The sequence below is a fragment of the Oryctolagus cuniculus genome, chromosome 12 (genome assembly GCF_964237555.1).
Source record: "Oryctolagus cuniculus chromosome 12, mOryCun1.1, whole genome shotgun sequence".
NCBI lineage: Eukaryota > Metazoa > Chordata > Mammalia > Lagomorpha > Leporidae > Oryctolagus > Oryctolagus cuniculus.
In genome coordinates this window covers 2,746,510-2,760,128 of record NC_091443.1, presented here as the reverse complement: position 1 = coordinate 2,760,128, position 13,619 = coordinate 2,746,510, and the positions used below count along the sequence as shown (strand labels likewise).

The following is a 13,619-nucleotide window of genomic DNA, read 5'->3' as shown; positions in this document are numbered from 1 at the left end:
GACACACAGAGTCAGGACACACTCAGTAACGGGTGATGGGGGGGTCGTGAGGGACCAGCCACCACAGGGAGCCCCGGGGGAGATGTCTGCACCTGCCCCTCCTGTGTGTGCCGGGGCCAGGGCACAGCAAGAGCCCTGGCCACGGATGAGCCCTTGACGGGCAGCAAGAGCGGAAGTGCTTGGTGTGATTCAGTCCCAGAGCAGGAAGTGGCTGGAAGACGGTTGAGGCCAGATTAGAAGGGGCCCTGCACGTCACCGTGAGCGACTCAGGCGACCTGGTGCTGTGTGGGGCCAGAATTCAGATCCCAGGCTTGGGACGAAGTGACATGAACTCTCAATCCTCTCTGTGACCTTGTCCAAGTCACTTAACCTCTTTCTCCCCGGTTCTCTTAGCTCAGAGTCCTCTCAGGGCGCTGTGCAGATCATAAGCTCTCCCGCTGCAGCCCCTGCTCTGGCACACAGCCGCCACCCCTGCATGGCAGGGCGGGCAGGGACAGGCACTCTGGGTGACCACGGCCACCTCACTCTGCTTGAGCGTCCCCTCCAGGAAATGGGGCAAGGGTGCCACCTCACAGAGCAGGCGCCAGGGTGAACCGCAGAGCCCGTGCACACTGGGGGAGGGGTCAGCCTGACCCCCGCTGCAGCCTTGTCTATCCGTGGGCAACAGCACAGTCAGGGTCACGGCAGGTGCAGGGAGGAGTGAATGCAGCCGAAGAAATGGCCAGGCTGTCACCGCTGGAGGAGAAGAGGCCGAGATCAGGGAATTAGGCGGGCAGCATGCTAGGGGCAGCTCCCTACAGGGGAGACCAGGCCGGCTGCACCCTGCCACGGAGGGCAGGAAGAGAGCAGCAGGGATCCGGCCGTGCTCCCAGGCTCTAAGTCCAGATGCTAAGTCCCATGCACCCCTGCGGGCACCCGTGCTACCCACGTGCCTGTGTGCCCTCCTCCCAGCCTCCTTTTCCACCGCACACATTTAAGTGAATGGCGTTTGCCCAGGGCTCTCAGCTCCACCTGCACACTGGACACACTTGGGAGGCGTGAGAAGTTCAGATGCCTGACCCCCCCATGCAGGTGGACGCAGGCAGACCCCCCCAAGTGGTCTGGGGAGCAGCCTGGCCCTGGGATATCTTCAGGGCTGCTCAGGTGACAGGCACATCGTCTGTGCAACACACACACACACAGGCACACACACACAGAGGAAATGCCCAGGAGGGGGTTACGGCAGGCTGCTCGACACTCGTCAGCCCCAGAGGCAGCTGGGTGCAGAGCTGCAGGAGGCACAGCCCTGGGCAGGGTGCAGGGGACGCTGGCTGCCAGCTGACCACGGCCGCTGTGGGGGAAGGGCCGAGGAAGCCGACTCTCCTCCTTGCCATGAGGCGTGGGGACGCACACGCGCCCCCATCTCTGCAGCAGGTGGGCCCCAGGCGAAGTCTCAGGCAGGTGTGTGCGTTCATGGCGATGGATGAGGGCAGCCGGGGGGGCAAAACGCACAGTAATGAGCCTTCCAGACAGCACCGGTGCCTGCCACGCGTTCCGGCTCAGCCCTGCTCCTGGCAGAGCGACCCACGGGGTGGCAGGGCCTGTGTCCATGACCTGTGGCCTCGGGGATGCTGTCCAACCCACAGCTCACCTCCACAAGCATTCTGAAAAGATGCCGTGTGGCTCGGTTAGACCAGCAGCTGCCGTCGCAGCTCCTGGAAGCCGGGGTTCTGGGAAGATGAACCAACACGTGCGCATGCGCCCATGAAGCCCACTGGTGGGCAGCCCAGCCCCAAGGGGGGGCGCAGCTGCGGGAGGAAGCCACACGTCGGGCCGGTTGCAGCCTGGGCCGCGTGGAAATGGGGCCGGCAGAGCAGGATGCAGCGTTCACCGGGCTCCCGCCGCCTTGGTCCCAACAGGAGCCGGCTTGCATCTCACCATCTCCTGGAGCGTTTGGTAAAATACAGATTCCCAAGGCCAGGATGCAGCCCGGGGGCCGGGGGCCTGGGCTGGGGCCGGGGCTCGGGGCTCGGGCTCGGGGCTCGGGGCCGGGGCTCGGGGCTCGGGGCCGGGGGCCTGGGGCCTGGGCTGGGGCCGGGGCCGGGGCTCGGGGCTCGGGGCTGGGGCCGGGGCCGGGGCCGGGCTCGGGGCTTTATTAGGGCTCCCAGGGTCTCTGACGCCACTGAGCACCCTGCATGCCGGCACTGGCTCGCTGCCTGTCCAGAGCCAGGCTCTGCAGCCCCCACCTGCAGCTAAGTCGCCCCATGGGCCTCAGACCTCTGCGGGGAGGGGGGCGGAGTGCCTCCACCTGGGAGCTGGCGCTTCCATGAGCTCCTGGGGGATGGTGCCGGTGCCACCGGCCAGGGACCCCCTTCCCCGGAGCCCCTGCTCTGCGCCCTCTCCTCCAAGGGCCTCCGCGCCAGAGCGTGCAGGGCTGTGAGACAGGAGCTGACAGCACTCCCCGCACGTCCGGCTCACCGACGCCCTCTCCACCTGGGACACGCGGGCTGCACTGGGGGCCGCACCTCTGTGTGTCCGCGTCACGGCCAGGCAGCCTGCAGCCAGGGCTCAGCCTCACAGGGAGACTCCAGTTCCTCATGTCCCAAGTGCCCTTGACGGGAGCACGTGGGGGCCAGGCCGCAGGAGCCCTCTCTCACCAGCAAAAGGAGCCAGCCCGGGCGCGGCCGCTGGAGAAGCCGAGTTCTTACGGGAAGCAGAGGAGCATGGGAAACCCACCCCCGCCCACCTTCACGTCTGGCTTGAGCGGCCTCACCTGGGGGCTTCTGCTGACCAGTGCTGCCCCGCCCCCATCCCACCTGAACCGGATGTAATTCATGAGGTGGGCCTGGGCAAAAGCCAGAAGCCCCTGAGAGGCATCTCACCTGGCATAACCTGGCGCCCAGGTGAAGGCTGAGAGAGCAGGACACCAAGCCGGGCAGCCGCCTGCATGTCCAGCCCCTCGCGGGGGCGCTGGGCAGGGCTGGGGCCCCCAGGCTGCCCCCGGGGACCTGGGAGAAACCACAGCTTGGGGCTGCACAGGAGCAGCAGGGCCCAGATCCCGGGGCACACGCTGACGGCAGGCAAGAGACGGCTGCCTCCCGCTGAGGCGGAGCCAAGGGCCTGGGGCCAGCGTCATGGCGCAGCAGGCTAGGTCATGGCAGGCATCGCATATCAGTCACCTCAAGTCCTGGCTGCTGCGCTTCCGATCCAGCTCCCTGCTGATGCACCCGGGAGGGCAGCAGGGGACGGCCCAGGAGCTTGGGCCCCTGAGAGCCAGCACACAGGAGGTGTGGAGTTCCAGGCTCCTGGCTTCAGCCTCCCCCAGACCTGGCTGTTGGGGCCATTTGGGGACTGGATGGAGCCTCCAGCTGCTCTGTCTCTAACGCTCTGCCTTTCACATTAGTGCATCTTTTTTTTTTTTTTTTAAAGGGGGAGGGGCAGGGTTCCTGATCAGCGTTTGGCCCAGGTTTTCGGTAAAGGACCAGAATACAGCTCTTGTAGCAACTGCTCGATTTGGCTGCTGTGGTGGAGAAACAGACCCGTGGGCACGGCAGTGCCCCTCAGGCTTCGTGTTCAGGAAGAGGCGCTGGGCTGCCCTGGGCCGGCTGCACCTGCCGTAGCTGCCCCTGCGCTGCCAGCCCCCGGCCAGTGCAGTCTGGGAAACCACGTCATCCCGCGTCTGCAAAGGCCTTCCCAGGCATGAGAACACCTGACGGAGCGCACCTGCCGTGAACACGGAGCCGGGCCAGGCGAGTCTGTTTCTGGATCCCACAGAACAATCTGCAGGGTGACTTCAACTCCTCGTCTGAGGTGCCTGGGAAGGTGGGGGGAGGGGCTTACCTCCCGAGCCCAGAAACCCTTCCTGTCGTCAGCGGAGCCAGACCCCCGTGGGGTTTTCTCTCCCCCAAGGAGTAATTTAAGGGCTGCGGAAGTGGGACACGAGAGGCAGGCGCTGGTGAGTTCCAGGATGTGAGCTCTGCAGAAGTGGGGGACCGAGACGGCAGACCCCCGCCTGCACCAGCGGCATGCGTTTCCTCTCAAGCCTGGAAGACACGTCGGGGCTGGAACACACTCTGAGGAGCCCAGAAGGCCCTCGTCCCAGGAACAGCAGTGAGACCAGGCCTCGCTGTCCGAATCAACGCAACGTTCTAAAACTCTACAGATCACTTACGCACGAGGAACTTCCGATCCTGGGTAAGGAGGAGCTGGCGCTCCCCCTCCCTGCCCCCCGCCCCTCCCAGGCGGGGTTGGTTCCAGCAGCTCACCCAGCCAGCAGCCCCACAGCTGCAGGGAGCTCCCTCTGGGTGCAAAACCCACGCCCAGCAGCACGGGCAGCCGGCAGAGCGACCCTGATGGTGGATGAGCGAGGAAACCCTCTCCGTTACCCAGAGGCTGCGCGAGCAGCAGACGCGGGCCGACGGAAGTCCCAGCAAGGCCACCCCAGGCTCCTTGCCAGGCTCCCGGCACCTCCGGTTGAGCAGGCTGGGGAGAGCAGGGCAGGTCCCTGCCATCTACCCGCTCCTGCTGGCCACGGGCAGAGCAGACACAGGCACCCAGAGGGAGGGGAGAGCGGGGACCACGCACAGCTCCCTGCTCCCCGCCTACCGTCTTGGCACTGGAACTGTTGCACACAAACTCAGGCTGGACGGCGTGAGGCCCAGCGGCGACCTAGTGAACGGAGGCTTAAACTAAAAACAGGCTTAGGAGGGAATCAAGACCGGGGAGGCAGATATGACCAGAAAGACAAAACCAAGCCAAGACATGGGTGTCACGTGCCACGAGGGAGACAGAAGTGGCCCAGGCAGTAATAAAGCAAACGGCAGTGAGCCTTCGCGATACGGCGGGGGCAGGAAGCGCAGTCCGTAGCTGCCAGAGTTTTACCTTTCACGTCCAGTTTAACAGAAAAAATCGAGAGAGACATAGCAACAAGCGAGAGGAAGGCACGGCCCTCATCACGTAGGGGAGATGAGCAGGCACCAGGAGCCTCAGAGTGAACCTCGATGCTGGACGCAGCCAACGGAGAGCTGCACGCTTAGGGAATCAAACAAGCGTGGTGACGACTCAACAGAGAACGCGCAGTGAAGAACAAAGCCAAGTACGGCGCTGAGAGGCGGCCGAGCGCTCCAGCACATTCTAACAGGAACCTCCTGAGGGATGCGGAGAGAGGCAGCAGGGCAGCCTCTGAGGGCCGGAGCCGTGGCACAGGGCTGAGCCGCGCCGGCGACTCCCGCATGCCAGCTGGGAGGCCCAGTTCAAGTCCTGGCTGCTCCACTTCTGAGCAGGCTTCCTGCCAACGCGCCTGGGAAGTGGCAGAAGATGGCACAAGTCCCTGGGCCCCTGTCACTCGCGGAAGAACAGGATGGAGTTCCTGGCCCGGCGCCTTGGCCTGCCCTGGCCTGGCCTGGCCTGGCCTGGCTGTTGCATCATTTAGGGAGTGAACCAGAGATGGAGGACTTCTCTCTCTCTCTCCCACTTGTTGCTCTATCTTTCTGATAAGGGAATAATTCTTTGCCAAAAAAAAGTTAGAAATAATGGCCCAAACACCCAAAGTGTGATGAAAAACGTCAACCTACCGGTCCAAGAAAAAGAGATGCAACAAATCCCCAAGGACCAGCTGGTGTGGGGCCAGGCTTGGGGTGTCCATCTTGGGGTGCCCGGGTTTCAGTCTCAGCTCTACCCCGATTGCAGGCCCTGCTAACGCGCACCTGAGAGCCCGGGTGTGGGGTCCCTGTCCCCCATGCAGGAGACCTGGGTTGATCCCCCAGCTCCCAGCTTTGGCCTGGCTCAGCAGGCACTTGGGGGTGAACCAGCGGATGGTGGCTCTCTCTCCCCTGTCTTTCTAGATAATAAAAGAATGGGACAAACACAGAGACCCACACCCAGAGAAATGGTTCTGCAGCGAGCAAAGCCCAACAGGAAACACTGAAAGCAACAATGTTAAAAATAACGGCCGCCCGGCACCCGGGTGGCCCGCAGTGACAAGGACGGTGACAGCTGACTTTCCGTGAGGCCAGGAAGCATGGCGTGACACACTCAAAGGACCAGAGAGGAAACTGCCAACCAAGACGTCTATATTTAGCAAAACCGGCACTTGAAAATGAAAGCAAAATAAAGCTCTTCTCAGACGACGCCAGGAGGACTCGCTGCTGGCCCACCCTCCCTGCCCAGAGCCCCACAGGGATTTCCTGGGGTGCAGGGAAGCGCCATCGTCCCGACACTCCAGTGAACGCTAAGGAAGACGGGGTAAGCCCCAGCCTGCACAGGCGGATTTCTCCTGTTCTCCTCACTCCTTGCACAGCACAGTGACGCCGCGCTCACACACACAGCGAGAGGACACATGTTCACACCCATCAGGATTGGTTCAGTGCGTGGTACAAGGTGTGGATGGAAACGTCGCACAGAGCCCCACAAATATGTACAGTTACTGATAAAAATACAAGGAAAAGACATATTGTACACGCAGTCACTAAGAAAATAATCCAAAACACAGGGGGGCAGACGGAATTGAAAGTAGGAAACACTGAAGAAAATACAGAAGAAACAAAGAAACAAAGACTTGGGACAGAAAACAGACATGCGCCCCTGGATCACCCACCAACAGAGCCCGGACACACCCAGCCAGAGAGAGGAAGGAAAGCACACGGCGACTTCCGGGGTGCCAGGGTCAGGGAGGTGGAGCTCCCACCCCACAAGCAACGGCAGAGCCAGCAGGGACAACGCCAGCCACCAACCTCGCGCTCAACAGCCGGACGGCACCAGCTCCCTCCCAAGGACAGGCAAGCTGACCGCGTGGACACGCGGGTGTCCGTGAGCTTCCGGAAAGAGGCTCAGCGACCCCAGCCTCAGGGAAGCGCGGATAAAACCACAGACAGCTGCCACTACCCGCCCACTGGGGCGTCTACGGTAAAAATACACGACAACCCCCAGCACGCCCGTGGACGGGGAGGGACGCGGGGCAAGGCAACAGACATAGTGGTTGCAGCCCCTCCGGAAGATGGAAGAGCGCTTTCTTCTAAATTAGACACAAATTTGCCACACACGGCAATTCCATTCCTGGGAGTCCACCCAAGAGAAGGAGAGCGTGGAAAGACCTGACAGCAGTGCTGTGCACAAGAACCCTCAACGGGAGATAACCAACGCCCGCGGGTAGCCAGCGCACGCACAGAACGCGTCGCACCCACAACTCCAACACCAACATCACCCAGCGAACCGGCAGCCCGAACGCCAACCCCCACAGGTGGCACTCGGCAGTGAGGCCGGGCAGAGCCCACAGAGGCTGCGGGTGGACGAGCTTCGACGCGACCACGCCCAGGGGGAGAAGCTGGACACGGAAAGGCTGTGGGGCGCTTCAGAAAGCCCAGAGAAACAAACGCATCTTCTCACTCCACTGCCCGTGGGCGTCTGCGTCTGATTCCAGGACACGCCCAGCAGAGACAACTCTTGGCGGGGGGGTGCTGGTCGCAGGTTAGCAGGGAAGCCTCTGCGAGCACGGGAAGGTGTGAAGGTGGCAAGATGCACCTGCTGACAAGCCCTGAGCGCTGGTGCACCTGCTGACAAGCCCTGAGCGCTGGTGCACCTGCTGAGAAGCCCTGACTGGCACAGGAGGGTCGGGGGGATTCCGTGGTAGCTAAGTCACCCCAAATCACACAGAAGTTTAAAGACAAGGTGTACAAATGGCCCCACCTCTGGCAGGATGCGGTGAAAGGGAACAGGAAGTGGGGGTACGTGGAGGGGGGCCTGAGAGGCTGCCTGAGCCAGGGAGTGCCTGAGCTGAGCTGGTCCTGCAGAGCCACCAGCCCCGGGCCGAGCACGAGGAAGGGAGGGCCCCCGTGTGGGGACCACGAGACCCAAGGTGCAGACGCACGCAGGCAGCAAAGGTGTCGCCAGCAGTGAGCTTGCCGTCCAGGCACAGGGCTGACCGGGGCCTCAGGAAGAGCCGCCACGGGTGTCCCCCCCCGGCCTGGGCCAGCTGCCCTCCTAAGCCACTTTCTCGGCTTGTTCTAGACCAGAGGCGATGAACTTTGTATTGGTTTGACCGGGCTGCGTTCACCCCAGCAGTGTCCACGCTTCAGAAGATTCTAGGGGGGGCAGAAATTGGAATTTTATAACCTGTCAGGAGATTGTGATGTTTTTTTTTTCTTTTAAAGATTTATTCATTTGTGTGTGAGAGACAGATCGAGAGAGAGAGACAGAGAGAGAGGGAGAGATTGATCTTCCATCTGTTGGTCCACTCCCCAAATGGCTGAAACAGGGCTCATCCAGGCTGATGCCAGGAACCAGGAACCCATCCAGGTTTCCCACGTAGGGCAGCCCCACACCGGGCACCGTCCGTCCAGCGCGCGCTCCTCCACAGGCCACTGTGAGGAGTTCCAGGACTGACAGCAACGGTGGCGGCCCCAGGAGTCAGCCTGTCACACACCGCAGGCCGTGCAAAGTGTCTCAGCCTTGTGAGTGGAGCCGGCCCTCTGTCCGTGTCCAGGATGCAATGCACTGGCTTCCTTGGTGCAGGGGAGACGGGCACCTCTAACCACAGAGCCACTCCCACGCCATTCCAGGACCACAGGAAGCGTCTGCCAAACCGTCGTGGAAATGCACAGTAGACTAGAGCTATACGTGGAGTTCAGAATTTTTTGCACAAACTTATCCTATACTTTATATAATAATTTATCCATTTTTCTATCTGAAAGGCACAGAGAGAGAAAGGAGAGAGAGAGATCTTCCATCCGCTGGTTCACTCCCCTAATGTCTCCAACAGCCAGTGCGGGGCCAGGCCAAAGCCAGGAGCCTGGAACTCCATCTGGGTCTCCCTCACGGGCGGCAGGAACCCAAGCACTCGGGCCATTGTCCGTTGCCTCCCACACTGCACAGCAGCAGGACGCTGGACAGGAAGTGGAGGAGCCGGGACTGGATCCCAGGCGCTCTGAGAGGCAATGCAGGGGGCATCCCAACCCAGGGCACCAAAACACCCCCTCCCCATATCGTGAACGGGGGGTGGAGGGAGGCTTCGTTAAGGGTTCTCCCACGCCATGCCTGCTGTCTCCCTCCCAGCCAGTTCTCTCTGCAGGGAGCCGTAACTTTGAAGACAGGAGACAAACAAACCGGAAACACAGACATCGGGAGTCAATCGGAAGAGCTGGACTCCTCCAGGGAAGCAAACGGTGCAGAGGCCGGCGGTGGGGCTGCCCAGTGTCCTGCTCAGAAACGAGACCGGGGGTCAGTCCTTTCACTGAGCGTGGGGGTAGGGATGTAGCTCAAGTCCCCAGGCACCTGGCTGCAATGTCTCCGTGGGCTCTGGAGGGAAGAGCTGTGTTTATTGTAAGAGAATAGAACAGAAACCCGCAGTGCCGCATCGGGAACTCAGCAGAGTGGCCGGCAGGAAGCCAGAGCGCAGGCTCAGGGCCAGAACCCCCGAGGCTTAGACCTGAGAAGTCAAGGAAACAGCCTGAGGGCCGCATGCCTCGGGGAACGGAGGGAACAGGTGGACCACCGGGCGGGCGGGAGGCAGACGGCGAGTCGGTCCTGTGCTCCCAGCAGTCTGACTGCTGGCAACACGCTTCCTTAGAGAGCCTGGCTTTGGTGAAGCACGGTGGGCCGGCACGGACCGCTCTGTGCGTTGGGCCGGTCCCAGTCCTCTGGCCTGGAAATGGGTCTCCCTCATGGCAAAGCACAGCATGTTAAACCCCAGTCAGTCCTGTGCCCGGATCACTGTTTCATTGAGCAACGGATCCCCTGCTACAGGCACCGCTGTAGCATCCGGCACCCTCGCTGCTGGACTGACGGCCTCACGGTCAGTACCGCCAGTGCGCACACCCCCGCCTCCCAGACGCGCAGCACAGGCACCTGTCGGTGGTGTGGGGGAGGCACAGTGGGCTTCGGGGCCACAGGTCATCTTGCTGCAAAGGCCTCTCCTCCAGGTGACACACTTCCCCTGCCACGAAGTCCCCGAGACTGGACAGAGCAGGGCCTGTGCCAAGGACATCTGTCCCCAGAGGGCACACAATGGAGCAGGGACGTCTGTGTCACCAAGGAGCAGATCCCTGGGACGCAGCTCACAGCCCGGGTCCCTTAGTTCCTATGGGAGTACCTGGTGCACAGTACTTACTGGATGGATGCGTGCATGGGAAGACAGACGGGCTGATGGATGGGGACATGGATGCCTGGATGGGTGGAAAGTACTGGTCTGAAGTTCTAGTCCTGGGGCTGGTGCTGTGGTGGATTGGTTAAAGCCACCGCCTACAGCACTGACAACCCAAGTGGGCGCCAGTTCGAGTCCCAGCTGCTCTACTTCCCATAGCTCTCTGCTGTGGCCTGGGGAAGCAGTGGAAGATGGCCCAAGCCCTTGGGCCCCTGCACCCGTGTGGGAGACCTGGAAGAAACTCCTGGCTCCTGGCTTTGTTATGGCCCAGATCCGGCCACTGTGGCCATTTGGGGAGTGAACCAGCGAATAGATGGTTTCTCTCTCTCTCGCTCTCTCTCTCTCTACCTCTACCAATCTATAACTCTACATTTCAGATAAATAAATCTTTTTAAAAAACCTCTAACCTACGGTTATCAATTTTGGCACATGTGTGAAAATGCTAATACCGGAGTGCTGTAGTCTACGCTCGTGTCCTGAGAAGTTCACGTCTTCATCTGTAATCTGACAGCACTGGGCAGCGGGGCCTTCGGGAAGGGACTGGATCCTGAAGACAGAGCCCTCGCGTCCCTGCACCAGGGGCCCCGGGCACTGCTCGCCCGTTCCGTCCGTGTGAGACACAGTAAGGAGCCGGTGTCCGTGAACCAGCGAGCCATGGGCAGCCACTGGACCTCAGACCTGTGAACTGCGAGCCCTGTGGTAAAAGGACACCGGTCTGGCACGTTTGGTAACGGCAGCCCGATGGACCGACACTCTGCAGCCGCCCTCACCAATGGGCGGCCCTGCACACACGCGGCCATCTCAGTTGCAATGAATTAACCTCCAACACGATTAAGGCACAGTTCCCCGGGCACAGCACCGTATGTCCATGTGCTCGGTGGCCACACGTGGCGAGTCCTCCCCTACCATGTCTTGCCCACGGATAAGGCACACTGGCAGCACCGCGGAAAGCTCTAAAGGACAGAAATGTTCTAGAACTCCGTCTGGGCCCGATTTCCTACGTGGCTCCCGCCTGCCTTGAAGAATGCTTACGGAGCTGCTGCTACGAGCCAGCACCACACTGAGCGCTGGAGAGAACCTCAACCACAGGACCGAGCGCATGGCCACGGCACTTACTACGGGGCGGGAACTGTTGCAACAGCATCACGCATCCCGTCCTCTCCTGTCTGCACTAGGCACGCACGGGAAAGGGATTCTATTATCATCCACACTCTACATGTGAGGAGACCCAGGCACGCAGGTGGGAGACAGCTGCGGGCAGGTCGGGATTTGAACCCAGGCCCTGTGTTCAGTGAACATTTACAAGGGCGTTCCTGGGCTGTGAGGCCAGCAGGGCTGTGGGCTGCCCGAGGGCCTTGCCGTTGGCACAGCCAGCACGTGTGGCAGGGCCGGGCCCGCGTCGTCTGCTCCAGCTCATGGCAGGAACACAGCACAGGAAGTCACCAGCCAGCTGTCCAAGGCTGCGGCCCTGGGGTCAGGGTCCACCTGTGAGCCAGTGGCCTTGCCTCAGGTTCACCTGTGAATCTGGGACCCCCCAGCCTGGGCACACGGCTGGGACAGGGAGGTGCTGGGAGGGGACCCTCCAGAGGCCCCCGCGTTCTATGAGGCTGCAGCCAGCTCTGTCCTTGGGGTAAGAACCCTGCCCATGGGCCCGGTGGCAGCACGGGGACACCTTGCGCCTCGGGGCGGGGCAGGGCAGGCCAGACTGGGCGCTGAGGCCCAGGCAGCCCTTGTGGGGCCGGATCCCTCACTGGGTCGGAGCCCCACCCGGTAGGTGGCTGTGGGGTTTGAATGCTGCACCCTACAAGCATCCTGGGATCAAGGGCGTGCGGGGAGGGGCTTGCCCTCGCTCACCCAGCACAGGGGTCCTCGCCACAGCCCTCGGCCGAACCCCAGCCGTCACGTGTCCCTGTAAGCCGAGCGCTCCTGGAACAGGGCCAGGCACGTCTGCGGGGCCGCCAGGGTGGCACTCCGGTTCCAGCAGCCGGGCTGCGGTGCCGAGCGCTGGTGACGGGACGCAGGCCCGCAGAGCCCAGGCGTGGCTCCGGCTCTCCACACCGCGGGCTGCGCAGCTCGGGGCCGGGGCGGGGGCGCGCCTGGGTCTGATTCCCTGGTGTATGCGTTCGGAGCGTGGACGCCGAAGCTGTCGTCCCGTTCTGCAGGAAGCGTCACCTCCCGGGCGGGGTGCGGAGGGCGGCCCACGGCAGGCCCCGCCGGCGCTCCCACTGCCGCAGCCCCGCTGAGGGCCACAGCGGCCCGGCTCAGCAGCGTCCCGGGCTGCCAAGGAAGAGGGAGGGGGCGGGACCGGCGCACCCAGGGTGCAGCACGAGCCCACGCCTCCTGCCAACGGGGCGCGTGGCCGTGACCACGGGACACCGATGCCCAAGGAAGGCCGCGAGAGCCACAGTGACGCCAGCGGTCACAACCGCATCGCAAAAACACTCCAAAAACTGCACCTGCGCTAACAGGCTCAGCCTTCTCTTATCGTTCTTCCCTAGGCCATCCAGTGCGCCGACTGCGGACGGAGCGTGGGCGTTGTATGGTTTCACGAGCAACCCAGAGGTGGCGCAGGCACGCGGGAGACGCGCTATACTCCTGGCTACGACGGCGCCATCTTTGGTGGGGGGGGGGGGGTGCTGCAGCACGCATGCGCGCCAGGCAACCATGGCGCCCGCTTCCATGGCGGACTCATGCACACATGCGCGCCATGCAAACACAGCGCCATCTTTGGTGGGGTGCTGCAGCACGCATGCGCGCCAGGCAACCATGGCGCCAGCTTCCATGGCGGACTTATGCACGCATGCGCGCCATGCAAACACAGCGCCATCTTTGGTGGGGTGCTGCAGCACGCATGCGCGGCAAACAAACACGGTGCCAGCTTCCAAGGCGGACTTGCTCCAGCTGAGATTCTGGTCTCTGTGCGGTTTTTGGAACGACACTCCCTGGACACTGGGGGATGACTGCACACAAAATGTTAATCCTAGAATAACCCCAGTGGTCATATGGATATTGACTAAATAGTTCAACTTTATGTGCACAATAAAATATTGAGGAAGTGGCCATGGGCAGTGTGTGTCCAGTGTGCTAACGACGCACGTGTGCACACATATGCATGTGAGAGAAACACGAAGAGGCTTCACAGAAAATGGAAAATCAAGAGATAAGTTTATTTTGTGCAAAAAATTTTGAAATCTGTGCATATGGGAATCTCCAAGATTTCCTGGAAAATGCTTAAGATTACACACAGAGATTTCAAAAACTTTTTTGCAAATAAACTTAGTTTTTGCTTCCATTTTCCACAAACTTTTTGCAGTCCCCTCACCCGAGTAGGGAACGGAGTTGGAGATGCGCACGGCACACACACAGGGAGCGCGTGTGGCAGGTGCACAGGGGACGGAGGCGCCAGCCCGCAGTGCACTTTGGCTCCAGTAAGAAGGGGTCCCGCGTGCTCCCGGGCGGCACAGCGGAAGGCTGTGGGTGACTTCTCCTTGAGGTACGTCATTCT

The 13,619-nt window shown here is 61.7% G+C and overlaps 1 protein-coding gene across 6 annotated transcripts in view; it reads right to left on the bottom strand.

Annotated features, from left to right (window-relative positions):
- Positions 1-13,619, bottom strand: part of SLCO3A1 (solute carrier organic anion transporter family member 3A1) — a 159,075-nt gene that overhangs the window by 118,235 nt on the left and 27,221 nt on the right. For 3 of the 6 annotated variants that reach the window (XM_070053475.1, XM_070053474.1, XM_070053476.1), the window contains exon 1: positions 12,571-12,810. The exons of 2 other annotated variants lie outside the window; for them this stretch is intronic. In XM_070053475.1, coding sequence (XP_069909576.1) covers positions 12,571-12,795 — 225 coding nt within the window. In that variant the 5' untranslated portion in view covers positions 12,796-12,810. Of the gene's footprint in view, positions 1-1,630; positions 1,658-12,570; positions 12,811-13,619 lie in introns of those variants that run through there. One more of the 6 variants, XM_070053477.1, reaches the window with a different exon arrangement.